This window comes from Suricata suricatta, chromosome 8, assembly GCF_006229205.1.
Source record: "Suricata suricatta isolate VVHF042 chromosome 8, meerkat_22Aug2017_6uvM2_HiC, whole genome shotgun sequence".
Lineage (NCBI taxonomy): Eukaryota > Metazoa > Chordata > Mammalia > Carnivora > Herpestidae > Suricata > Suricata suricatta.
Genome location: NC_043707.1, coordinates 117,657,431 through 117,683,541, shown reverse-complemented (window position 1 = coordinate 117,683,541; position 26,111 = coordinate 117,657,431). Strand labels below are relative to the sequence as shown.

General features: G+C 45.8%; 3 protein-coding genes across 4 annotated transcripts in view; 1 reads left to right on the top strand and 2 right to left on the bottom strand.

The window, feature by feature from the left end:
• Positions 1–22,712, bottom strand: part of YARS (tyrosyl-tRNA synthetase) — a 26,416-nt gene extending 3,704 nt beyond the window's left edge. Inside the window, exons 1-10 of the mRNA XM_029946399.1 lie at positions 22,498–22,712; positions 19,286–19,432; positions 18,971–19,146; positions 14,706–14,835; positions 12,070–12,150; positions 7,464–7,556; positions 5,150–5,285; positions 4,610–4,695; positions 1,369–1,504; positions 366–463 (exon numbers count right to left, since the gene is read on the bottom strand). Coding sequence (XP_029802259.1) covers positions 366–463; positions 1,369–1,504; positions 4,610–4,695; positions 5,150–5,285; positions 7,464–7,556; positions 12,070–12,150; positions 14,706–14,835; positions 18,971–19,146; positions 19,286–19,432; positions 22,498–22,662 — 1,248 coding nt within the window. The 5' untranslated portion in view covers positions 22,663–22,712. The remainder of the gene's footprint in view (positions 1–365; positions 464–1,368; positions 1,505–4,609; positions 4,696–5,149; positions 5,286–7,463; positions 7,557–12,069; positions 12,151–14,705; positions 14,836–18,970; positions 19,147–19,285; positions 19,433–22,497) is intronic.
• On the bottom strand, positions 22,662–26,111 carry LOC115297724 (splicing factor, proline- and glutamine-rich-like). Its single transcript, XM_029945856.1, has 3 exons — positions 26,046–26,111; positions 23,402–23,644; positions 22,662–23,231 (listed from the first exon to the last, which is right to left on the bottom strand). The coding sequence occupies exons 1-3, from the start codon at positions 26,109–26,111 to the stop codon at positions 22,662–22,664; spliced, it is 879 nt and encodes a 292-aa protein (XP_029801716.1).
• The window catches only part of S100PBP (S100P binding protein), a 37,588-nt gene continuing 34,410 nt past the window's right edge, over positions 22,934–26,111 (top strand). For both annotated transcript variants that reach the window (XM_029946406.1, XM_029946404.1), the window contains exon 1: positions 22,934–23,000. The gene's annotated coding sequence lies outside the window, so the exon portion shown is untranslated. The remainder of the gene's footprint in view (positions 23,001–26,111) is intronic.

The following is a 26,111-nucleotide window of genomic DNA, read 5'->3' as shown; positions in this document are numbered from 1 at the left end:
GGGGGGGGGGGGGGGGGGCAGGGAGACAGAGTGGCCTAGATAAGATAAGGCCTGCAGCCAAGTTCAGACAAGCCAGTAGAGACCAGAAGATTCTATCAGACCAGATTTAACTGATAAGCAAGCTCCCTGTGACTAATATCCTCCCCTCTCCCAACCCAGGCTCTGAGTTCCTGGCTGTGTTTGGTTGCATAAGGTCCAGAGGCAGCAAAAGGAAAGGCCTGACACTTGGGACTAGACACCTGTGTTCTGACTTGCAATATGACCTCAGGGATGTTACTTCCCATCCCAGGCCAGGTTTCCTCCAGATGGAAACAGACGAACGTGACCCCTGTCTGCCTCTCTGGGATGTGGTGAAAAAAGAGTACCTTGTCCACACTAATGACTTTCCCCACGCGGATATCCAGCCGGGATGGGATGACCTCCTCTGGCTCTGAATTCTTGGCAGGACCTTTGGCAGTTGGCTCTGGGAAAGAGAAGAACCCCAAGGGATCAGAACTCTCTTCCTCTGCCATGACAGCTCAAACACTGACCATACCAAATGAGGACACCAGCAGAATCCCCAGAATCTGCCCATTTAGTTTCTTCTTCTTTTATTTAATGCTGTCAGCACAGAGCCCAACGCGGGGCTTGAACCCATGAACCGTGTGATCATGACCTGAGCTGAAGCCAGATGCTTAACTGACTGAGCCACCCATGCGACCCCCCCCGCCCTTTTTTTTTAAAGTAATCTCTGTGCCCAACATGGACCCAGGACCCAGAGCTCAAGAGTCACCTGCTGGCTGAGCCAGCTGGGCACCCCTAGTTACATCTTCTCTGAAACAGGGCTGGCAACCTCTGGGAAGGCACAGTAGTAGCTCTGCTACCTCGAGGTGTTTCCATTCATGCATCCCAGGTACACTGATGGAGTCTTTTCCGGGAGAGTCACACAAAAGCATCAAAGTTAATAACTCAGCATCACGGGTAAGTGGGTGGCCAATCAAGAGCCAGTCAGAAGCCCATGGAAGGGAACGGGGCGAAGCTAAAGTTGAGCTTCCCTAACAAGCTGTGCAGACTCTGCCTGAGAAGCTGTTACCCTCCTGGTCTAACCCAGCCGGTCTCCTAACTGAAGAGGATTGAGTGAAGGGTCCCAGTCCGTGTCTCACACAGCAGATGTGGTATGGCAGGATGTAACCACTTCACAGCATCGCCCCAACCAAAGTTCAGATAACCCCAGCTCCGTTCGAGGAGTCAATGGGGTACGATATTCCTGCACTTCATGGGCTTCTCAGGCTCTCAATTTAAAGCAGACTGTCTGAAGCCCACTGACAGGCCCTCTGTCCTGGCGAGGCCAAGCACCCCTTGGCCCTCCCCCTCCCCGGCTCGCCTTACTCTGCTTCGAGGGGTCTGGGTAGGCAGCGCTGGCCAGTTTCTTCAGTGCAGGAGTATTGAACTTTTCTCGGATAGGATCCAGCAACTTGTTCAGGGCGACTTCAACAGAATTTTTGAGGTCTCCAGGGTGTACAACCTGCAAAAGCGTCCAAAGGCTCCGTGAGATGGGGCGCGTGATGTCCGAGTCCACTAAGGATAATGTGTGTGGAGGGTGCAGGGTGTTTCCCCAGCAGTCTTCTATTTTATTTTTTCAAGTTTATTTATTTATTTTGAGAGAAAGAATGCGTGCAAGTGGGGAAGGGGCAGAGAGAGGGGGAGAGAGAAAGAATCCCAAGCAGGCTCCGCACCACCAGTGCAGAGCCCAATGCGGGACTCGAACTCATGAAGCGTGAGATCTTGACCTCAGCTGACTGGGCCACCCAGGGACCACTGCCCTCTACAGTCTTACTTGATTCTCAGGCCAATCCTGGGAAGCAGACAAAGCAGAGAAGGGGAAACAGGTTCAGAAAGATTATCTTACTATCTGAGATTTAGGCTTTTTGACTCTGAATTCCATACTAGCTTGAGGGTTTTTAGAGGCTGAATGTTTTTCTTAGTCAAGTTCTTCCAGTCCCTCCATTCATGCTTAGAATAATGGCACAAGTCAGAGGCAGAGGCAGAGAAATATTCTCATAGGCAACCCAAGGGGACAGCCTGAGGGGGTCTCAGCCGAGCTGAGGGAGCAAAAAGAAAGAGCAAGGGCTCTGGAGTTAGACCGGGGTTAGAGTCCCAGCTCGCTGTGCGACCCCCGGACCAGGCAGTTAACTCCTCTAAGTCTGCGATTCTTCGCTGAAAAACTGAAGACCATACCTATATCTCCGAGAGTCAGAATGAGGATTAAACCACATAATGTGGGTGAAAATGGTGAGGAGTGCAAGTACACGGTAGGAATTCAGCCATTCAGTTGTTCTTGTGTCCCGTGACTAGTGCTTTTACATCCCACGTCTGGCCTGAAAGCACCTGCTAGATATCCTGAGGCATGAATACCTACACTACAACCATGCCTCCATTTTTGTTTCTGATGGTATTCCTTCATTTTCTTGGGAATATGTAATTAAAAAAATTTTTTTTAATGTTTATTTACTTTTGAGAGAGACCGCATGAGCAGGGGAGGGGCAGAGAGAGGGAGACTGAGAATCTGACTGAAGCAGGCTACAGACTCTGAGCTGACAGCTCAGGGGCTTGAACTCACAAACTGCAAAGTCATGACCTGAGTCAAAGTTGGACATTTAGCCCACTGAGCCACCCAGGTGCCCTGGGAATGTGTAATTTTAATAACAGAAAAGCTTTAGACCTGCTCTGTCCAATATAGTAGCCACTAGCCTCATGTGGATGTTTAAATGGAAACTAAAATTCAGTTTCTCTGCTGCACTGGGCCCATTCTAAGGCTGACCAGCCACATGTGGCCAGTGGCAGCTGTGTGAGGCAGCGGTACATAGGAACATGTCCACGGTCACAGACAGTGCTATTGGCTAATGCTGCTCCAAGCTTTTTTTAGATGCATTTCTTCTATCCTTTTCGACCTTCACACAAATGGCCGTTCCCAGGGCCGGCCTCAGACTGCAGATAGAAGGGTTTCACAGCAGCGGCTGTGAAATGTCCAAAAGATGGGCTTTGAGGGCCGCAGAGCTTGGAGGTCACTGAGCCTTTTCTTCTACTTGATGCTCAGTCCCTTACACACTGGTGTCCTGCAGTGGCCTTCCAGCCTCTGCCCGGACACCTCAGGGATGGCGATGCAAGGTCGAGGGAAGGAGCCCAGCCCACTGCCACACAGCGGAGGTCACGGCACAGCTCTCCCTGATGTTGAACCTGAACAGTCCCTACCCCACGGTCCCCACCTGCAGACCTGGCTTAGCCTTCCGGTGCCAGGAAGAAATCCAACCCCTCTCCCACAGGGATCTGTCACATATCTGAGGACGACGGAACACAGGCCTGATTCCCCGCTAACCATCCTCCGTTCTTCCACGTGTGCTCCAATGACAAGGGCTTGGGTCTGTTCCCTATCACAGCATCCTCCCTCTCCCCACCAACACGGCCCAGATGGTCAAACAAACCTCAGAAAATTGAAGTTCAGGCCCGAACGCACAACCCCAAATGTACTCACAACGATGGCGAACTGAACGGACTATCAATTCCGTGGTTCCAGACTCTGCATTTCTGATGACTTACACCAGAACTTCACTAACACTTCTGACAGCCCAATCACAGGGCTCATTCCACCCAAAGTCAGAGTCAGTCGAAAGCCCCCATTTCATTCCACATACGCACCCATCTTCACATCCTCCCTTTATGACCTGGCCCTGCCTCTCTCTCCCACAACACTCCGCCTCACCTTTTGGGCTCATGTCAGGCCAAACCACTTGTGATTCCATACGGTGCGGCTTCATCTCACCGTGTCCTTGTGCAATTTCTTCCCTCTGTCTGGAGGCTGTCCCCTCTGGAAAGCTTGGCCAGCCAGGCACTCACTTCCTCCTATTCTACTTCTGGACCATGTGTACGTCATCATCTTATCGTCACCCAGCAGGGATGCTTGTTTCTATGTCTGCCTCTCCCACTGGACCATGAGCTTCATGTGGATTTTTTTTTTTTTTTTTTGAGAGAGAGAGGGTGCGAGTGAGGGGTAGAGAGGGAGAGAGAATCTCACGCAGGCTCTACACTGTCAGCGTGGAGCCCAAAGTGGGGCTTGTGCTCACCCGATGTGGGGCTCAAGCTTCTGAATTGTGAGATCATGACCTAAGCCAAAGTCGGATACTTAACCAACTGAGCCACCCAGGCGCCCCCTTCACGAGGATTTAATCCTCTGTAATGCCAGCCCCTACCATGGGGCTTCACACATGGGCACCCAGTAATTCTTTCCTTACACTGTCTGTTGAGGTCCTCAGCACCCGTTAGCTAGCCACCTTCCACAGGTGTTTCTTTTTTGCACCTTGAGTTTGTACCTCCCCCTGAAATGCTTCATCTTGCTGGGTTTGGTCCTTCATTCCAGGTTAAATCCTTTGCAGAGTGATGAGGACATCAACATCCTAGCTTTGTGCCATTTGCCATCTAAACCGTGAACCACCTGAATCCTGAGACACTAACACAACACACGCCAGCATCGAGCAGGGCCTTGGGGCGCGTACTAGGAACCTGGCTGGGCCGAGACGGAGACATCTGTCGGAAGGAATTCGGGGGGGGGGGGTGACTCCTCCTGTGGTATTACCTCATCAGCAAAGTCCTTTTCCAAGTCCGAGTAAGCCGTGTAGGTTTTGTTTCCACCCCACTTCTCATCTCGAAGGATCACAAACTCTGTAAGAAAACGGATCTATGCCAATAAACTCATAGATAACGGCAGCGTCAGCATTCCTCGCTCAAACGTTATGGGTGTTTTAGTTTTTACTATATATTTTGAACTTTATTGTATGGCACTTCATTGTTCTTAAATCGGATGAGCTAGCAACCCAGCTGGCATCTGAGCTCAAGGGGAAGGATGGTGCCTTACGTTTTTTTTTGTATTCCTCTAATTAAGCACGCCTGTGCCCACCTTCATGTCTATAACCCCTGCCCACTTAGAACCTAACCTTGGTAACAACCTCACGGGCAGTGAAATGACATCCCAACTCCAAATGGACATCGGCAGAGGAGAAGCTAGAGCACAGAAGCCGGGAAGCCGTTGCTGAAGGAAGACTGACACATCACAAGGGCGATCCCAGCACTTCTCCTACCTCGGCCTGGCCTCTGAGAAGCAATCAGCGTGTCTTACCGGACTTGAGGGGGAAGAGGACATGCTTGATGAAAGACAGGACTCCATTGTTCTCCACGTTCCCTGGCTCACAGAAAGCCTTCTTTAGTTTTTTCTTCACATCCTCCTTCCGATCAAGGAGATCAATCTTGGACTCCTAGAAGCCACGGAAGAGAAGGGACCTCTAATGGCGGGAAATGAGATATGCTCAACGAATCTGTGTATTTCCATGCTTTTTTAAACAAAGGTTTAAACGGTAACTGCTTCTACAAAAGCAGAGTTAACCAGAGTCAAGAGCCACTCACAATATTGCCCCCCAACACAAATAAGGATTTCAATTTTCCTATGTTCTTCCCACACCTTGTCTGTAACACACAGAATCGTTATAAGTCTGTAGTTCAAGAACAAATGTCTACCTTTGCTTCTTCACTTGAGACTCTATCATAATATTTCTGAGTGGCTACCTTGCCCTCACTTGTAATTTTTACCGTGTATTATAGTCCCAATTACTAGTGACAATATAATTTCTTTAATGATTTCTAAACTGTTAGATTATGTTCTAATTTATACAAATTATATATAATATTACAATAAACATCTTGGCAGAGTTGGTTTTTATCCCCCGCTTCTCTGGGATTGTTTCCTTAAGTTACCCAAAACGATTTTCTTAAAGGGGAATGCTGATTGACGCTGCCATAAACAATGTGTGAGGGGACCTACTTCACAGCAATCCCCCATGCCAGGTACTGTGTATTATCTAGAGCCATTTTTCCTTTCTGGGTAATAGGAGTTGGTCATATTTTGGAGTGAGTAAGCTCACGGATCTTTGGGTTCAGTGGTTACCAAATTCCAGTCCACATAGGCCTGTATATGAATAGCCTGGGGTGCTTGCAAAAAGTGTAAATTACTGGGAGATGAATCAAAATCTCTTGAGGGTGGGCCATATATTTGTATTTTGAAAAATCTCTCTCCGTGATTCCAATGCAGTCGTGTTCAGGTTCTGAACTACTGATTTCTGGGGTTAGGATATGGTCAATGTCACCAAATAGTGGGAGTGATAAGTAACTCAGAGAAATAACTGATACATGGAGCATCTTGACATAGAGAAAAAGGAATGAGTATAGTCCTTTAAAGATAATGAGAACAGTTTCCATGCCTGTATTTATTGATCTCTGATCAAAGATTGAGAAGTCAGATTTAAAGAACTAGATGAGCACCCAAACGTGGCTTCAATTGGAATCACCTAGTAGAATTTGAAAGCAAATACAGGGGCGCCTGGGTGGCTCAGTTGGTTAAGCGTCCAACTTTGGCTCAGGTCCTAATCTCACGGTTCGTGGGTTCGAGCCCCGCGTTAGGCTCTGTGCTGACGGCTAGCTCAGAGCCTGGAGCCTGTCTTCAGATCCTGTGACTCCTTCTCTCTCTGACCCTCCCCTGCTCGTACTGTCTCTATCTCTCTCTCAAAAATAAATAAAAACATTAAAAAAAAACAAAAACAAAAATAGATTCCTGAGTTGTTTCCCAGAACCTCTTTATCAGAATCTCTAAGAACAGAGTCTAATCAATGCTTTCCTTAGGGGGTTCTGAAGGTCAACTGTGTTTGCAAACCCCAAACTCAAATTTCCACATCTTTGGGATCCATGGAGTCCTCCATTCTGTCCCCTTAGTGAATAAAACAAAAGTGCATTTTCTCTAAGCAGTACTTTTAAATGTTAAAAAAATATTGTATTTTTCATATTAGTTAGATGAAATAATCATCCTAAGAATCAAGAAGATGCTATTTGGTGAAATGTAACCCTTGCCTCATTAACCTTATCAGTGAGGCTGAGATTTACCACAGGGATGAAGGAAGACATTACTTTTGCTTGTGTGCCTTATCAGCAGCAGTAAGATCGTTAAGATTATGATTGGATCCCATCAGGACTGCTTTTGGTCCTTCCATACTCAAGAACCACTGGAATTAATGGGATGAAGTTCAGATTCCTTGGAATTCAAATCTATAAGAACTCTGGTTAGCCAGGTAATTGTTCTTTTGAGCCTTCAGTATCTTCATCTCTTGCTGAAGATTTCTTTCTTTTAAAGTTTTTTTTAAAGTTTTTTGAGAGAGAGGCAGAGAGAATGCATGCATGAGGAGAGGTGGGGCAGAGAGAGAGAGAGAGAGAAAGAGAGAGAGAGAGAATCCCAAGTAGGCTGCACACTGCCAGTGCAGAGCCTGATGTGGGGCTTAATCCCACGAACTGTGAGATCATGACCTGAGCTGAAATCAGAAGTTGGACGCCCACCCAAGCGTCTCTCTTACTGAAGATTTCTAAACTCAAGTCAGAGTTGGCAAACCTACCTCTTCTGAGGAGCTCATTTTGCTGCCAGTTAATCCTGGAACCATAGGATTCATCAGATGGACCCGTTTTGAGTAACCAAGTGCAGGGAGGTACTGAGGGGTTAGAAAGAAACACACAGACCACGTTAGCATAAACTCCTCCTTCATGCCCCAATCTCATCTAACTTGGCAAGCAACTTAATAGTTTGATATAGTCCTTCCAATCTCTTTTTCTACTGAATAGACAACTTTTTTTTAAAGTTTTTATTTAAATTGCAGTTAACATACAGTATGGTATTAGTTTCAGGTGTACAATACAGTGATTCCACACTTCCATACAACACTCTGTGCTCATCACAAGTACCCTCCTTAATCCCCTTCGCCTACCTAACTTGTCCCTCTCTCCCCCAACCACCCCCTGGTAACCATCAGTTTGTTCTCTATAGTTAGGAGCCTGTTTCTTGGTTTGCCTCTCTCTCTTTTTCCTCTTTGCTCATTTATTTTGTTTCTTGAAATTCTCCATATGAGTGAAATCATATGGTATTTGTCTTTCTCCGAGTAACTGATTTTGCTTCGCATAATACTCTCTAGCTCCCTCCACCTCATTGCAAATGTTAAGATTTCATTCTTTTTTGTGGCTGAGTAACAGTCCACTGCATCGAATATACAACCTTTCAATGGTGTCCATAACATAGGTAACATTTTCCCTACTGTTTTTCTATTAGTATTACGTTGTGAGGCCACTGGATTTACCCTACCACCATAAACAACTATAAAAGCTGGAAATATAGAGCATGACCATCCGCAGGCATTTGACAGCAATAGGTCTAGGACTATAAATTTTGAGAGAAGGGAAAGCAAAAGTGACCCCACACTCACCCTGGTTTTCCTTAAGGGCATTTTCTCCAAACCAGGTGCTGAGAGAAAGAGAGCAGCTGTCTGATGAAGCAGAGACAGAGACTGGAGTTCAGGACTGCCAGGAGGCTAGGACTGAGGAAGGGTTCTAGAGAGAAGCAAGCCCCCCACCCCCAAATCTATGTCAAAATTCCCCAGTGGTTTATTAGCTGACTCATAGCGGTGTGCGCACACAGAGAGACCAGGGAGCCAGCAGAGAACAGGTGCCGGGACGCTGGCGATGTGCACAGAGATTTCAGAGGCCGCGCAGTGCTGGGGGAATGGACGCTGAAGTTTAGGTCCACTCAGAGTAGAGAGGTCTCTGTGGACACCCTGAGATTTGAGTTTGAGATCTCAGAAAGGCCACATCCTGGGAATAAGAGCCACACTATAGCAGGGCAAACTAAAACAGACCTGTTCTTCTTTTTAATGTTTATTCGTTTTTGAGAGAGAGAGTGAGAGAGAAAGAATGCAAGCAGGGGAGGGGCAGAGAAAGAGGGAGACACAGAATCTTCGCAGTCGGACACTTAACTGACTGAGCCGCCTAGGCGCCCTGAGACATAGGCTCTGAGCTGTCAGCGCAGAAACCCCACGTGGGGCTTGAACTCATGAACCATGAGATTAGGACTTGAGCTGAAGTCAGACGCTTTGACTGGGTCACCAAGGTGCCCCGAAACAAACCTGTTCTGACAAAGCCCAAAACCTGTCCCTGACAGGATCAAGGTGATAGGTCAGTAATTCATCAGCCTACAGAAAACACTGCACCCTATAAGCATGCTCCAGAGTGTCTACCCCACACACATCTACGCTATCTTTGATACAATAAAACAGTATTAGAAAAGGGAAACAGAAAAAAATGATTGATAGGTGAGAGAAGAGAGTCAATAAAAGCAGAGCCAGGAACAATCCAGATACTGGAATAAACAGATCAGGATGTCAAAACAACTATGACTGGTGTGGTAAAGGAAGCAGGGAAAGATGGACAAACAGGATAAAAGTCAGAATTGTAAAAGGGAGCTGCAATCTATAACAGAGAACCGAATGGAAGTTCTAAAATGACACAGTACAATAGTGGACGGATTTAACAGAAGACAGGATTGATAAACCTGAAGAAAAGTCAGTAGAGAATAACCAAACTAAAGCGCAGAAGGGACAAAAAAAGGGAAACAACAGAACAGGATATAAGAGACAGGTGGGGGGCGCACCTGGGTGGCTCAGTGGGCTGAGTGTCCAATTTCGTCTCAGGTCAATCTTGCAGTTCATGAGTACAAGCCCCACACTGGGCTCGCTGCTGTCAGCCTGTCAGCACAGAACCTGCTTCGGATCCTCTGTCCCCCTCTCTCCGCCCCTCCCTCAAATAAATGTAAAAAAAAAGGACACATAGAACATGGTCAAGAGGTCCACCCTATGTAGAATTAGGGTCCCAGGGCAGGAGAGAGAGAATAGGACAGAAGCAATATTTAAGGACATAGTAGAGGACAACCACCCCAAATTGCTGAAAACGGACAGGAACCTCAGCAAAATCCAAGTAGGATAAATATCAAGAAAACTGTAGCCAAAAAATAACACAAATTGCTGAAAATCAAAGACAGAGAAAAACCCTAAAAGCAGCCAGAGAAAAGCAGTTAATACCTATAAAAGAGAAACAATAATACTTATAGGTGACTTCTCAATGGAAACTAAGCAGCCAGAGGCAAGAGGACGGCTCCTTAAAGTGCTACAAGAAAAATCATTGCCAACCTAGAATTTGATATCTGGTGAAAACAGAAGAAAGATGTTTTCAGACAAAAGAAAGCCAAAGGAAAATGACCCCAGAGCAGCACGGAGGCACAGAAGCACAGGAAGGAGCCAAGAGCACCAGGAAGGGTAAGTAGGGATGAGTACACATGAAAACTGACTGCTTGAAAAGGAGTTATAATGAAGCCTTTCAGATTTAAAATATACGTAAAAGTGAAATATATGACAATAGCACGAAGGGCAGGAAGGAGTTAAATGGATAAAATTGCAGATTCATACATCGTTGAGAAGTGGTTAAAATACTGAGTTTAAACTGTAATAAATTACAAAGACACATGTTGTAATCTCTAGGGTTAGAATGAGCAAAACTCTTCTGTAAAGGACCAGATAATAAATATTTTAGACTTTGGGACTCTACTACATATTCTTCTTCTGAGCGGTCAGCACAGAGCCTGATGCAGGGCTTGAACTCATGAACCACGAGATCTTGACCTGAGCCAAACTCACTTAACCGACCGAGCCACCCAGGTGCCCCTCTACTGCATATTCTTCCTCATGTTTTGTGTAGCCCTCAAAAAATAAAAAGACCTTTCTTAGAGCTTGTGAGTCACACAAAAAACAAGCCATGGCCATTTCTCTCCTAGAATAATAAAAGTAGGTTCAACTAAAAAGTTAACAGAGAAGATAAAATAGAATAATGCAACATAACTAATTAAAAATTTTACATGGTAAGCACTCCCCATTCATTAAATATACCCCAAAACCATAACCCAGTCAGAGAAAGATAAATACATATGATTTCACACATACGTGGAACTGCTTTTATTTAAAAAAAGGTTTTTTTTAAGTTTATTAAATTTTGAGAGAGAGAGAGACAGAGCCTAAATGGGGGAGGAGCAGAGAGGGAGACACAGAATCCGAAGCAGGTTCTGGCTCTGAGCTGTCAGCACAGAGCCCAAAGTAGGGCTTGAACTCACAAACTGCGAGATCATGGCCTGAGCTCGTCAGCTGCTTAACTGACTGAGCCACCCAGGTACCCCAACACATATGTGGAATTTAAGAATCAAAACAAATGAGCAAAGGAAAAAAAAAGGGCAGGGGGAGTCAAACCTAGGAACACCCTTAACTAGGGAACTGATGGTTGCCAGAAGGGAGGTGGCTTGGGGGCCGGGGGATGCACTTGTGACAGGCACTAAGTCATCTACAGAACTGGTGAGTCAGTATACTGTACACCTGAAACTTATGTAACACTGTATGTTAGCTATGCTGGAAATAAAATTAAAAGCCTAATAAAAAAGACATCCAAAAAATACTATATAATATTCCGTTGCGAGGAGTAATCATAACATTTAACCAATCTCTTGCCATTACATATGAATTTATTTCTAGATTTTTAAAAAAAGATTAAAAAATTTATTTGGGAGCCTGCATGCAAGTGAGGGAGAGGGGCAGAGAGAGAAAGAATTCTTTTTTTTTTTTTTAAGTTTGTTTATTTTCTTGAGAGAGAGAGAGAGAGCATGTGCGTACAAGGGGGGAAGGGGCGGAGAGAGACGGAGAGAGAGAATCCCAAGCAGGCTCCACACTGTCAGTGCAGCGCTCGATGCAGGGCGCAACCCCATGAACCATGAGATTATGAGTTGAGCCAAAGTTGGATGCTCAACTGACTCAGCCATCCAGGTGCCCCTATATAGTTTTTTGTTTGTTTTTTCAAAGATTTTTCTTTTTAAGTAATCTCTACACCCAACGTGGCTTACCCTCGACCTCACAACACTAAGACCAAGAGTCACATGCTCCACCGACTGAGCCAGCCAGGCGCCCCAAGAACACGGGCTTTTGTGTCAGACAGGTCAGAGTGCTAATTTCTGCTCACTCACTGTGCGATAATGGACAACTTTCTTTCTCTACAGTTATGAGTGGGGGACTGGCATTTTCGATAAACTGTAACTGCACACCTCTGAGGCACAAAAGAAGAAAAGATAGAAAAGAGGACACCAACCTTTTCTGCGAAGGTGAAAATCTTCCTCTGATCAACACCTCCAAACTGGGCATCTACTTTCAAATACTCTTCATCTAAGGCCTGTGGGGAGAAAAAAGCCACATGAGAATAAATTCCTACAATATTTCTTCTATATGGATCTGAGAAATCAGACCAGCTTGAAAATCTAAATTAGATATTTTTCCCCCTGGAAAGTAAAGCCAGGAAACGAACAAGCAGCACCCAGCCTCCCTGTCGGCCTCAGGAGCGGGAGAAATGTCTGCTGAATGCCTGCGGTGAACAGTATTCCATGAGGGTGTCCTGGCAGGGCTGGGGGGTGGGGGGCGGGGGGGGGGGAGAAGAGCTTCTGCCTTTAGGAAGCTCACAATCCGGGGGGAAGGGAGGGAAGAAGGAGAAGACACAACATGATCATGTCAAAGATACACACGGTCAATAAGGCAGGCTGTGACAAATGTCAAATACATGGAGTAAGAATAAAGCCCCGTGAGAGCTCAGGCAAACAGGGCTAGAGTAAACTGGTAAGCAAACAGATATTGTCACTACATGCTCGGCCTAGACCCTGTGGACGCAGAGGTGAATCGGACCCAGACTCTGCCTTTAATGAGCCAGTTAAAAAGCTGGAAAGAGAGACCTGTAAACAGATAACTTGAGTGCAGTTGTGAGAAGGGCTACCCTGGATGTTCATTCAAGGAATGGTGCTAACACACAAAGAAAAAAATGCTGACCTCTAGCTGCTCAGACAGGAGGCAGTGAAGGCTTCCTGGAATCAGACGGTGGGCCGAGCTTGGTTTTGAAGAATATATAGATGTTTCTCACCATGCAGAGGAAACAGGTGTCAGAGGGCACAGAGGTGTGAAATGTTTAGGGAAATTATGAGTGACTCAGTCTGCAAAAGCACAAACTTCAACGGATGTAGGAAGTGGTTAATGATGGCATCAGAGAAGTAGGGACCCTAAATGTCATGCTAGGGTGCCCAGCACCATCCCGGGCCACACTGTAGAAAGATCACACCAGTAAGAGGGCAGACAGAGCTCTGAGTGGAGGCCTCTGGATTAGAGACAAAGAAAATAGCCAGAAGGCTGCTGTGAGAGTCCAGGTAAGAAATAATGCTGAACCAAGTCAGTGGGGATGTTGGACAAGAACAAATGTAAGAGATTTTAAGAAGCAGAATTGATAAAATTTCATGTCTGATTGAATGGAGAGATGAGGAAGGAGAGGAAGAGAGAGGTGAGCAAGCAGGAATAATCCACAATAGCACTGTCCGCTAGAATATTCTGGAATGATGAATATGTTCTGTATCTGTGATGTCCAGTAGGTTAGCCACTAGCTACATGTGAAAGATAGCCAGTGTGACTGAAATCTAAACATTTTAATTATTATTTTATTTTTTAGAGAGAAATCACATGAACAGGGGGAAAAGGGAAGAGGGAGACAGAGAGGTTTTTTTTTTAATGTATGTTTTTTATTTTTTTAATGTTTATTTATTTTTGGGAGGGAGAGAGAGCGAGAGCAGGGGAGGATCAGAGAGAGTGAAAGATACAAATTCCGAAGACAGGCTCCAGGCTCTGAACTAGCTGTCGGCACAGAGCCCCATGTGGGGCTCGAACCCACACACAATGAGATCATGGCCTGAGCTGAAGTCAGGCGCTTAACTGACTGAGCCACCCAGGTGCCCCCGCCAAAGACAGTTTTAAAAAGGCTCCACACTCAGCACAGAGCCCAATGAGAGGCTTGATCCCACAACCCTGGTATTGTGACCTGAGCCGATATCAAGAATCAAGTGCTCAACCGACTGAGTCACCCAGGTGCCCCAATTTTAATTACTAAAAAAAAATATTATTTTTAAATTGTTGCATCTTTCTCCTTGCTATTACAAATATACACACACGTGATATAGGATGTGCTTGGTTTAATGGAAAATAGAATCATGCCTGAAATTTATTTTCACACATCACTCTGAAATTTTCTTCACTGAGGTGATTATGTGTGACACTGCAAAGCAGTCTCTGGGAGGTCTGGCCTCTGTGTGTGTCCCGTACTGTGCAGACATGAAAAAACAAACCGATTTACTATGTATGTGTCAGCAGCCTGGCCATCAGGCCATTTTCAGCCCATAGTCACAACCAGTGTAACTCTGCACAGAGGACGTAGGGTGTGGTTTGTGAGTACGATCTGTAAATAACGGGTTTGAATTCCCATGGAGACCTTTGTAAACAGGTTTGCTAACTGAAACACACTTTAAGAAAATATAAAACTGGGGGGCACCTGGCTGGCTCAGTTGGTGGAGCGTGTGGCTCTTGATCTCAGGGTTGGGAGTTTGAGCCCCACACTGCATGCAGAATTTACATAAAAGAAAATTAAAAATCTGTAAATAAATTGATTTATAAATTAAAAAAAAAAAGATGTGTGAGATAAGCAGCGTTTTTTTTTTTAAGGGACAGATGGGGAGGACCTACAACTGAAGAAGTCAAAGGCTTGTAAGAAAGGGGAGGGGAGGGAGACAGGAAGGCAGGCCCTCCGCCTCCTGACGGAACGGCAGGTACAGGGACTTAACGGAGGCCGAGGGGGAGCTTTGTGTCCAGTAGTCAGACACCGAGCAGGAAGGGTCACCGGGCGGCTCCGTCCGTCTCGAGTACCTGTAGTCCTGGGTACAGCAGACCACTCAGCAAAGGGTGTTCCACTTGCTTCACCACCTCAGCACCGGCTTTCTTGGCGTCGTGCTGTGTGACCACAGAGGACAGTCTGTACACATCTAGAGTGTACTCTCTGAAGAGGAAAGGAAGAGGGGACGGCTGTGAAACTGGGCCGAGGCCTCACTCTCATCCGAGAGCACGCGAACTCCCTCTCCCATCCCAGGAGGGCCCAGCTGCCTGGGAGCTGCCAAAATGTAACTGGTCCATCCTCTTATTCAAAACACCACTCTATTTTTTTTTAAGTTTATTTTTTTAAGAGAGAGAGAGAGGCAGAGAGGGAGCGAATCCCAAGCAGGCTGCAATCACAGAGCCCGATGTGGGACTCGATCTCATGAACTGTGAGATCATGACCTGAGCTGAAATAGAGATTCAGACACTCAACTGACTGAGCCGTCCAGGTGCCCCTGAAGGTCTTAATTTTAATTTGAATTCATTCATCTTTTCCTGTGATTTATGCTTTTGCTGTTTTTTGTTGAATCTCCCCTGCCCTGAGATTCTAAGATAGTCTTACACACGTGCAGTCTTTTTATGTTTCAGAGTTTGGCCTTTACAGTGAAATCTCTACTCCACTTGAACTGGAGGGATCATTTGCCCCCCATATGGGTAACTTATTGTCTTGCACCATTTCTTCTTAAAAAGTTTATTCTTTCTCTGCTGACCTGCAATGCCAGCTCTGTCATAAACTGTTTCCATGTTTATGAGGGTCTATTTCTGAATTCTGTTCTGTCCCAGTGATTATTACTCTATCCTCATGCTATGTAAATGACAAAAGGATTTATTTGCTATCCAGGGATACATAAGGAAGTCAAAGGGCCAATAAAGACATGGACGATAACTTTTTTCAGATGAATATTTTCAAGTATTTTACCTGTACACTTGGAATGGTAGGTAGTTCTGGTGGGCATAGACTTTTAAGGTTGTAAATTTTATTTTATTTATTTTTCTTTCTTTCATTCATTCATGCTGTCATGCTAGAGGGGCACCTGGATGGCTTAGTTGGTTTGAGCACCTGACCCTTAATTTTGGCTCATGTCATGATCCCAGGGTTGTGGCATCAAGCCCCACGTCGGGCTCTGCACTGGAGCCTGCTTAGGATTCTCTTTCTCTCTCCCCTGCTCTGTCCCTGTTTCCCACTTGCCTGTGAGTGTGGAAGTCTTTCTCTCTCAAAAAAAAAAAAAAAAAACCACTAGCATGTTATAGATTAATTAACAATATTAAAACATTTTTTTTGAAGTCTATTTATTGATTTTTGAGAGATGGAGAGAGCAAGCAGGGAAGGGCAGAGAGAGAGGGAGAGAGAGAATCCTAAGCAGGCTCTGCACTGCCTGCATGGGGCCAGATGAGGGGCTTGAACTCACAAACCGTGAGATCATGACTTAAGCTGAAACCAAGAGTCGATGCTTAACTGACAGAGCCACCCAAACACCCCATCAGTAGTTAAAAAAAATTTTTTTTGATGTTTTATTTTTATTTTGGAGAGAGAGAGAGAGAAAGACAGTGTCAGCAGGGGAGGGTCAGAGAGAGAGGGAGACACAGAATCTGAAGACAGGACCCAGGCTCTGAGCTAGCTGTCAGCACGGAGCCTGACACGGGGCTCGAACCCACAAGCTGTGAGATCATGACCTGAGCCAAAGTCAGACACTTAACCAAGTGAGCAACCCAGGCGCCCACAAGCATTATTTTTAAGGGCATCTTAGATTAATTGAAATAGAGTGTCTTTTTTTTTTAAGATTTTATTTTTAAGTAATTCTATACCCAAAGTGGAGATTGAACTCACAACCTTGAGATCAAGAGTCACATGCTCCATGGGTTGAGCCAGCCAGGGGCCCCTGAAATAGAGTATCTTTGTATTCCCACTTTTGTTTGGTTTCTGGCCATGGAGTTGTTTTTTTTTTTTTAATGTTTTTTATTTTTGAGAGACACAGAGAGACAGTGTGAGCAGGGGAGGGTCAGAGAGAGAGGGAGATATAGTATCTGAAGCAGACTCCAGGCTCTGAGTGAATCTCTAGTTTTCTCTTCAACGTGGTTCAGTCTAGAATGAGTGCCATCTATTGAAGGCTGGTTTGTGGGGCTTTTTTGTTTGTTTGTTTGTTTTAAGTTTATGTATTTATAATCTCTACACCCAACATGGGGCTTCAAGATCAAGAGTCGCCTGTTCTTCTGCCTGAGCCAGCCAGATGCCCCGGGGGGGGGGGGTTGTTTTGTTTTATTTTGGTTTTAATGAGTAATTTTTACATTTCCAAGATTTCTAAATGATTCTTTTTATTTCTACATATTCATGCTTCATTTCTGCCTCTGTTTTATACTTTCCTCTTTAAAAATGGATGTTATTCCTTAGCATGTTAGGACTCTGTCATTTTGGCAATATCACGACATAATATTCATAATGGCGGGCAGCCTGGTTTAATTCTTGGTATGCTGATATTCTAATCTCCATAGGCCTGAAGCTTGATAAAAGTCCCTAAAGACCTAGGCAGGTAACTAATAGTGCCCCCATTCCCTCGCTCTGCCTTTCTCGATAGGTAGGGAGGGGAACGGCAAAAGTGGAAAAGCATTACTTCATGCTCTGGCTGTAAGCAGGAAGCCTGGTTTGTCCCCACTGCCAGCTTCCTGCCTGGAGCCAGCAAACCTGTAACATCAGCCCAACTCACCAATCTGCATTGCAATTCTGTTTCTCTTACCGCAGAGATGTCTGGTTTGTTTTTGAACTTGGCTATGTCCTTTTTTTTTTTTAAATGCTTTTATCTATCACTGCTGTTGTCTGGACCAGACGGAGTTGCATCAAAGTGTACACTTATAAAGCCATCTTACTTTGAAGTCATTTTTGTATATACAAAAAGATCAAGTGACTCTGCAGCAAGGTAGCTTTATTTAGTTATCCCATCTCCTCATACCCCCAAATTCTGTTCAATTTTAGAATAAAAACCTTGCCTGAGTCATTCACTCTTATGATCCCAGTACCTAGAACAGAGTCCGGCATAGAGTAAGAACTCGGTCAGTGTTTGCACGATGCCCACCCTCACCTCCTTCAGGTCTTGGTCTAGTATCTTCTCATCACAGAGGTCTTCTCTAACCACTCTATTCAAACAGAAATCCCCACTCCCCCCAGAACTTTCTCTCCCCCACTCGCCTGCTTTGCAGCACCTATCGCCATCTGACATGCTATATATATGTTGCTCGTTCATGTGTTGTCTTTGGCTGTACCCCTTGCTGAAACGTAAGCCCCACGAGGATAGGGGTTTTCGGTTTAGTTTACTTTTGTACATGCGGGACCCAGAACAATGCTTCCCAGCTAATAAGCGCTTCATAAACATCTACCAATAAGTGTAAAAAATAAACAGAATTGCAGGCACTCTACCGAAAGTGTGGATTCAAACATCTGTTTACGGAAGAATGTTACGTGCCTTATTAGAAACTTTAAATGTCCTAAGACTAAAGAAAGAAAGACTAAAGAAAATTATGATCTATGAAGTAAAAAGAGAAATGAACTTGTAAGCAAGAGATCTGGGCTTATATCCTGGCTCTTCTACTTACTGAAAGTATAAACTTGAGAAAGTTAAATCTGAGTGTGTCTCCTTATCTGTGAAGAAGGGCATACCAATGCTTACCTTAAAAAGCTGTTCTAAGGGTTTACATGCAAAAGTGACCAGTAAAGCTATATGGAGCTTAATTGAGGTTAAAAATCAAAAACTGTGGAGATTATGAGGCGGCATGGAAAAATTACTTAGGAAATGACTTAAGTTAACACAATTAGGACAAAAAAAATCGTATCTCTGCTAATACTACAAATCTGAGTAAAACTGAGAAAGCTATGAAGCTGTAAAAGTTATTGGGGAGGTGAGAAACCAAGTAAATATTTTTCTTTCACATTCATTTTATCATTATTTGCTGAGGCTGGAAGGAAAAAGGGAGGCTGAATTGTTTACCAATTTATCACCCCTCCATGTGCTGGGAGCCCTGCAAGGTCAAGGGCTTTGTTTTGGTTACATTTGTGTCTCCAGCAAAATGGATGGTACACAGGCCTTTACAAGTCAGTACATTTTTGATGGATGAGTTAAGAGGCTAAAGAGTATAAATTTTTTAATGGCTTTTCATTGGTAGGGCCAAAGCACTGCTAATCCAGATTTATGGAGTGCCTGGACTCCACAGGACCTGTAATTAGCTAGAAGCATGAGAGCCATAAGGAGGGTAGATGATCCAGAACTTACTTGCTGAGCTGGTAATCAGTGCCTTTGACGAATCTGAGCTTCTCCAACGGCACGCCAATGCTCTCCAGCATTGCTTTGATCACATTCTCGTAGTAGCTGGTTCGGAGTTCCAGAAGTTCCCATGGGGCTTTCATGTTATCCAGATAAGCATGAAGGTCCGCAAACAGGATCGTTACCTGGACATAACAGATGAGGAACCGCTCAAATGTGATTCTGTCCAAGTACCTCCAAATACTCCTCTTTCTCCTGCCCTTGTTAAATCTCTTTTTCGGCCATTCCCCAGTGAACTCCTTGATGTATAACCTTACTTCTTACCTCGCATCCTGCTTTCAGGAAGTCCGCAATCTTAGACATAGGCACGAAGTAAGCCACGTGTGGCTTGCCTGTGGTTGCTGTTCCCCAGTAAACTTTAAGCTCCCGTTCCTTGAGTATCTCCTTCAGCTTGTCTTCCCCCAGAACCTCCTGTTGTGGAAGCAGAAGAGCTGGTTTAATGCTGGTGCCCCACCTTGCTCATCCTTTACCCTGTGGCAAGGAAAACAGAGGCATGTGTCATTGGGGGGTCTGAGCTCAGAGCCAGCAGGGAGGTCCAGCTACGCTCTCAGTGTTGAGCCGAGAGTCAACCGAAGCTGGTGCTGCCACCAGTGAAAGGCCACTATGTTGGAACACTGGATACATCCCTACCTGTGTGATTCCCTCCATCTGCTCTAACTCACACTCCTTCCATTCATCGTCAACTTCTTGGAATAGTTGTCTCTTCTGGTCTTTATTCCTTTATCTCCCATTCCACTTGCATTCCATTCAGCAACACACCACTAAAAATGATCTGGCTAAGATCATAGATGACTCTCATGTTGCTAAATTCAATGAAAACTTTTCAGTCCTCACTCCCTCCTTGAAACACTCCCCTCTTTTGGTCCTCCTCTATTTTATTCTCTTAGTTTTCCTTTTACTTCTTTGGCTGCTGGCTCAGATTTCTTTACAGCTGTTCTTCTTCCTAAAAATATTAGCAATCCTGGGGTGCCTGGGTGGCTTGGTTGGTTAAGGATCCAACTTTGGCTCAGGTCACGATTTTACAGTTTGTGGGTTTGCGCCCCACGTCGGGCTCTGTGCTGACAGCTCAGAGCCTGAAGCCTGCTTTCGATTCTGTGTCTCCCTCTCTTTGTGCCCTCCCCCATTCACCCTGTATCTCTCTCTCTCTCTCAAAAATAAACATTAGAAAAAAATAAAAATAAATATTAGCACCCTATCTCTTCTCTCCTTACTCTACATTCTCCCTAACTGATCCCTTTCAAGTTGCTTCAATTACTACTTATGAGCTATTAATGACAAATTTCCTACTTATACGCATATATAGAACAGCATACTTGTTATCAACCCAGTTAATTCAAACTCCGCATGTTCAAAATTAACCTCATGCTCTTACCTTCCCACTTCCATTTTTTTCATTTATAGTTTCATCCCAGTGCAGTAAATGGTAACAATCATTCACCAAGTTGCCTAAGTTACTCCAAAGCTCCTAAATCCTTCCCTTCTCTGTCTCCATCGCACTACCCTAGTCTAGGCCATCGGCTCACAAAAGGACTTCTGTAAATAGCTTTCTAACAGGCCTCCTGTATCTCTTCTTGCTCTCTCCAGTCCATGTTCCAGAAAGCAGCCAGAGAGATCTTTAAAACTCAAAACTTGGTTAACTCATTCACCTATTTAAATACTTTAATGATTTCCTTTTGCCCTAAGACAATATTGGAAAATTGACCTTATAGGTCAATATGCTGCTAATAAAAGAGATTTTAGTGTTTCTTCAAGTGATGGTTTGGGGAGGCTGCTGCAAGTCATGAAAGACCAAAACTGCTTTGCTGGTTGGAATCACTATTAGCAGGACTTGTTAAAATCCTGTTTCAAGGTGGCTCGGTGCTGGATCCTGCATCCTTCATGCCTCTGACTATTTGGACACTTGGAGAGTTCTTGTCACAAGGAAAGGTCCTATTACTTACTCTTTAAAACCTGAGTGAGTCATTGCCATTAGCTTTATGCTCTGTCTCCAACCAGCATTATATTGTGGAAGAGAGTAGGACAAAGGATCTGGCTAAAAGGAGGCATGCAAAAATTACTGGTTAAGATCAAGTTATGAGTAGAAAGAACCCAAATGTCCATCAACTGATGAATGGAGAAACAAAATGTGATACAGCCACATAACGAAATATTTCTCACCCATAATTAGAGTAATAAAGTTCTGATAGGTGTGACAACATGGATGAGCTTTGAAAACATGCTAAGTGAAAGAAATGAGACATAGGAAGCCACAGCATTCCATTCATATGGAATGTCCAGAACAGGCAAATTAGAGACGGGAAGTAGATTTAGTGTTTCCCTATGGCTGATGGGAGTGGAAAATGGGCAGGTTTTATCTTGGTGATGAAAAAGTTCTGGAATCAGATCATGGTGATCATTGTACAACCTTGTGACTATACTAAAACCCACTGAATTGTTTACTTTTAAAGGGTGAATTTTATGGTATGTGAATTGTATCTCAAAAAGAGATGGGAAAAAAAAAAACTACGGCCCAACTAATGTATCACTGCTCTCAGAATAAATTCACATTTTAAACATAGCTTGCAAGACCCTCATAACCTGGTTCCTCTCTACCCCTTCTCAACAGACAAGCAAAATATATAGCATGTCAGATGGTGAAAAAAACCAGAACAAGGGATGAGACAGATTTGGGGGTGGGGGTTGTTATTTAAATAAAGTGGTCAGGAAAGGCCTTCCTGATAATGTGACTAGTCAGAGGCCTGAAGGAGGCAAAGAAATGAGCAGTGTAAATATTTATTAAGCGTTTGAACTGCACGTTGCTTCCTTTACTCCAGTGAACTTAGCCTTGTCTCTGAACCACAGTGTTCTTTCTCCCCTCTGGGTCTTGACCTGGGTTCCTCCTCCCTTAAATGTCTCCTCGCCCCCCAGCCCATTCTTCTGGTTAACTTCTACTCCGGCAATTCCTGGAAACAGCAGGAACAGATGTGGAGTGAAAGTGATTTGCACCATCAAGACGCAGTTCAGAGGTCACTTCCTCAGCCTTCCCTGACACGCCCCCCGCCCTCTCCCCTAAATTCCTCCCAAAGCTCCACGGATAGTACTTTACAGTACTAGTTTCAATTGTAACCAAGTGCCTGAATTATGGGTTATTCTTAACGTCTGATTCCCTCCAGACAAGCCCTGGGCGGGCAGGGCCCTGACGTATCACCTGGCACATAATGGATGAGTGGGGTGGCAGTCCTGGATTCAAAGCTCGGCTCAACACAACGTAACTGCACACAGGTGAGCCCGCGGTCATTTCCGTGGGACCCAGGTGATTGCTGCTTGACTGACTGACTGACCAACCAACCATCAGCGAGGGCTGCAGTCTCTCTGCGTTGCCTCGGCGCGGAGTCCCCGACCCCCCCCAGTTAGTTAGGACCCTGTAGTGGGACTCAGGGTCACTGGACCTCGAGCCCCCAGTCCCTGACAGCGCATTTCCAACCCCGAGGCCCTACCTGTAGGTTCCGGGTGATAAGAACCAGCTTCTCTTCAGGGCTCGCAGCGTCCCCCATGGCTCCGTCGCCCCTGCCTCCCGCGTTCAGGCCGGCACCGCGCCGCTTCCTTGGTCGCCGCCGCCGCCGCGTGCCGGAAAGTGGCACGCGGGCCCAGTTAGGTTGCATCAGCTGAGCTCGTCGCTCGGCTTGCTCAGCCTGGACCCTTCACCTGAGAGCGGCCAGGGAAGAGTCAGGAGCAGCTGAGAGTCGAGCAGGTCGATGAGACGAAAAGGGGCGGAGCCAGTAGGGTGGATAGGCGGTACGGGGGCGGGGCCGCCGCGGCTGCGCGGGGCACACCCCCCTGAGGGGCGGGACGGTTTCCTGCCAATCACTGCCTGTTTGCCCTCCCCCTTGCGCTGGGCCGGCTGGTAGGGGTGGGGGAGGTCGGGGAGGGGGCGATAAAATGGCGCAGGGGGCGGAGTGAGGCGCAGTCGCTCGCACAGGTTTCGGCCCCGCTTCCGGAGGTGAAGAGCTGGAGGGTTGAGGGGGTCAGCGTTCCCGGCTGGGAGGGGGATGGGGGCGCCTGTTGCTTCTCCTGGGGTCAGTACATGACCGCCCACCCCGGTTGAAGGGTTGGGAGGCCTTCGCCTTTCTGGGAAAAGGCTCGTTGTCGTTCCTGAGGTGATGGCGGCGGGAGGGGGAGTGTCCCTGCGCCCCACCTCCACGTCGGTTGGCGGTAGATGCCCCTCACCCTGCTGAGGAAGAGGGAGGCTGTCGGGCCACCTGCGAGAGGGAGAGCGCCGTCCGTGTCCCTGCCCAGTGGGGGTGGGAGGATAGGTGTGCTCGGTGGGTTGGGGGTGCTGCTGCCCCATGCCCCACTTGGGGGACTGTTGCTAGGGAGAAGATCGTGGTCTTCCAGCCGCACCTTGCAGGTGGGGGAGAGGATGACCCACCCGTCGGGCTGGCGGTGTGGGTGTGGGGGGTCACTCTCAGGGTGAGGGGTGCACCGCGCTGGCCTGCGGAGAGGTCGGTTGGGCCCCTCCGGGGGGAGGGGCGCGGGGCAAGCCCGCGCTTCTCCCGCCTTCCGCGGGGAGGCGGGAGTTTCTTGGTGTTTTCCGGGGAGGGAAGGAGGGAAGTGCGAAGGCCCAGCCCCGCGGGCGATGCTGCTCTAGGGCCGATGCATTCGTAAGGAAGAGCGGGAGCAGCCCAAGCTGTCCACGAAGGGTAGACTTGGGCCAGGAGGGGTTCTCGGGACTGCAGGTGCCACCAGTTCCTTCTTGGACCGGAGGGAGGGCAGTTGGCACCGCCCCGAGGGCCCGGGAGAAGGGAAAGAAGAGATTGAATTGCCCACCGGCTGCCCCACCCTGATTTCCAGTTTCTCCTGGATTTTTAGAGGCTGCGAGCTTTGGCAATCTTGCCTAAATTATCTTAAAAACATTTTCTTTTAAAAAAGCGACCTGTTGCTACAGCTTAGTAATATTTAGTTTTTATGCCCCTGTGGGATGAGAGTTCTGGAATCCATATCCAGTGAAATGTTAACCTAAAGCAAAGATTTCCAGTCCTAGGTTGTTTTTCGGTCCTGCGGTGTTTCCGTTTACTTCAAAGGAAGTTGCAGAATTCTTACAGATAATTTCAGCTCACTTTGATTTTGTTTAAATGTTATGCCCATTTTATAGAGTGATCAAGCCTAATGAGTGTCTTTTGTGCTCCGAGCCTCACATGTATTGCATATGGGAAAGGTTGGAAATCAAAGGCCTGTCCCTTGGAAATAATCATTGCCTTTGGCCATCCCTATGGGATCTAGCTTGGTAATGGTCTTGGTTTTAGAACCTTGAAAGAGGGATGCGGAGTTGTGTCTGGTGTTGCGGTTTTAGTGGCCTGAATAAAATAAGGCTTTGTGCTCTAAGGCAGTAGGTTTTCTTAGGTATGATAAAAATAGCAAAGGAACCAGTTTCTGAGGTTGCAGCTGGGTGGTTAGAGAACAGAGCGAGGGGGTGGTAAACTGAAGTGTGAAGAAGGGGGTGGACAGGTGAGAGAGACATGGAAGGACAGAATAGGGTCACAGAAGGGATGGGGAGCAGAGGAATTAAGAGACAGACTTGGAAGATGGGAAAAATACTCTTCCCTTAAAAATAAAGAGATCTCATTTTAGGTGGCAGTTACAAAGCAAGTGCCAAGAAAGAAAGGCAGGTATTGGTAGAATGGAGACACAGAAGTACTAAAGCCATCTTGTGGACTTTCATTTTAGAACATATTTTTATCCAAGATTTTATTTCCACCTCTTGCAAATTCATTAAATATCAACTTTCATTAGTATAGATAAGGCATTTAGGTTTAGAGTGCTTTCATAAACATCTCATTTGATCTACATGGTAATCTGTTTGAAGTTAACAGTGTATAATTATCCCCCATTTTTCAGATGAGTGTTCTCATCTGTATTGAGGTTCAGAGACTTTAAGTGACGTGTGGAGGTCTCTGAATTTTCAGTTCCTCTATACAAAATGCTTCAGTAACCATTAGTTCGCAGGATTTGCCTGATATTTCAGATGTGCACACGGCAGCAATATGGTTGAACTCTGGGTTAAACTAGAAGAGATTAGAGTATACTGGATAATTTCTAACAAGCAAGGACCTAGGGGGAGTTCTCTACTAGATTAGCACTCTTTCCTACCATTTCTGTGCTTCCTTAAGATTCTCTAGGGGTTAGAGAGGTGATGATGTCAGATGAAATAGAAACTATAGCCACGAGTTGTTTAGCTTTTGCATTGTGCTTCTAGTGCGCTAAGTGCTCTATGTTCTTGGTCTTAATTTAATTCTGGCAACAACACTATGAGGTGGCTACTGTGATGATCTCTGTTGTACAGAAGAAAACATTTGAAACTTCAGAATATAATCCTTGTCTTTCTCCACTGGCTTCTTAATTTAAAAAATATTTTTAGGGGCGCCTGGGTGGCTCAGTCGGTTAAGCGGCCGGCTTTGGCTCAGGTCATGATCTCAGTTCGTGGGTTCGAGCCCCGCGTCGGGCTCTGTGCTGACAGCTAGCTCAGAGCCTGGAGCCTGTCTTTGGATTCTGTGTCTCCCTCTCTCTCTGACCCTCCCCTGCTCGCGCTGTCTCTCTCTGTCTCTCAAAAATAAATAAAAGACATTAAAAAAATAAAAAATATTTTTATTCAATATTTTAAGCATATAAACTTTATAGGAAGTAACAAAATAATACCATTATGCACACCATTCCGCTTTATCTTCTTGATGTAGGCAGGCTGAATCTGAGGACTCAGAGGGGGTCTCCCAGATACCAGCCAAGAGAGTCCTTGGCTTTGTGCAGGATAGAAATCAAATGCGAGCCAGGAGGAAGCGAGAACAGAGTTCATTAAATAGTGTAAGTGAGAGTATAGCAGATGGAGTGTGTCTGGGAGACTTGGAAAAGGAAGAGTGAGTCTCTCTGTCACTTGGGATTATGAGTTTATGTTGGAAGGGGGGTCCAGGGTGCATGTTCTTTCCAGAACCCAACATAGCCTCTGATCAAAGGTGAGTGTCAGGTGAACAATAGGTATTATTCCGTAAATTACCAAAGGTACGGGGGTATTGATGCTGGTGTTGTCCAAGGTTTGTTTGAAGCTAATGTCCTGGAACAT

Coding starts and splice junctions, on each gene's coding strand:
- LOC115297724 (XM_029945856.1), bottom strand. CDS start 26,111: ATGTTCCAGGACATTAGCTTCAAACAAACCTTGGACAACACCAGCATC. Junction 23,645..26,045: donor TCAATACCCCCGTACCTTTG/GTAATTTACGGA, acceptor CATCGGCCCTAG/AGCAGCATCGCCCGCGGGGC. Junction 23,232..23,401: donor TCCTCTCCCCCACCTGCAAG/GTGCGGCTGGAA, acceptor CCTCTTCCTCAG/CAGGGTGAGGGGCATCTACC.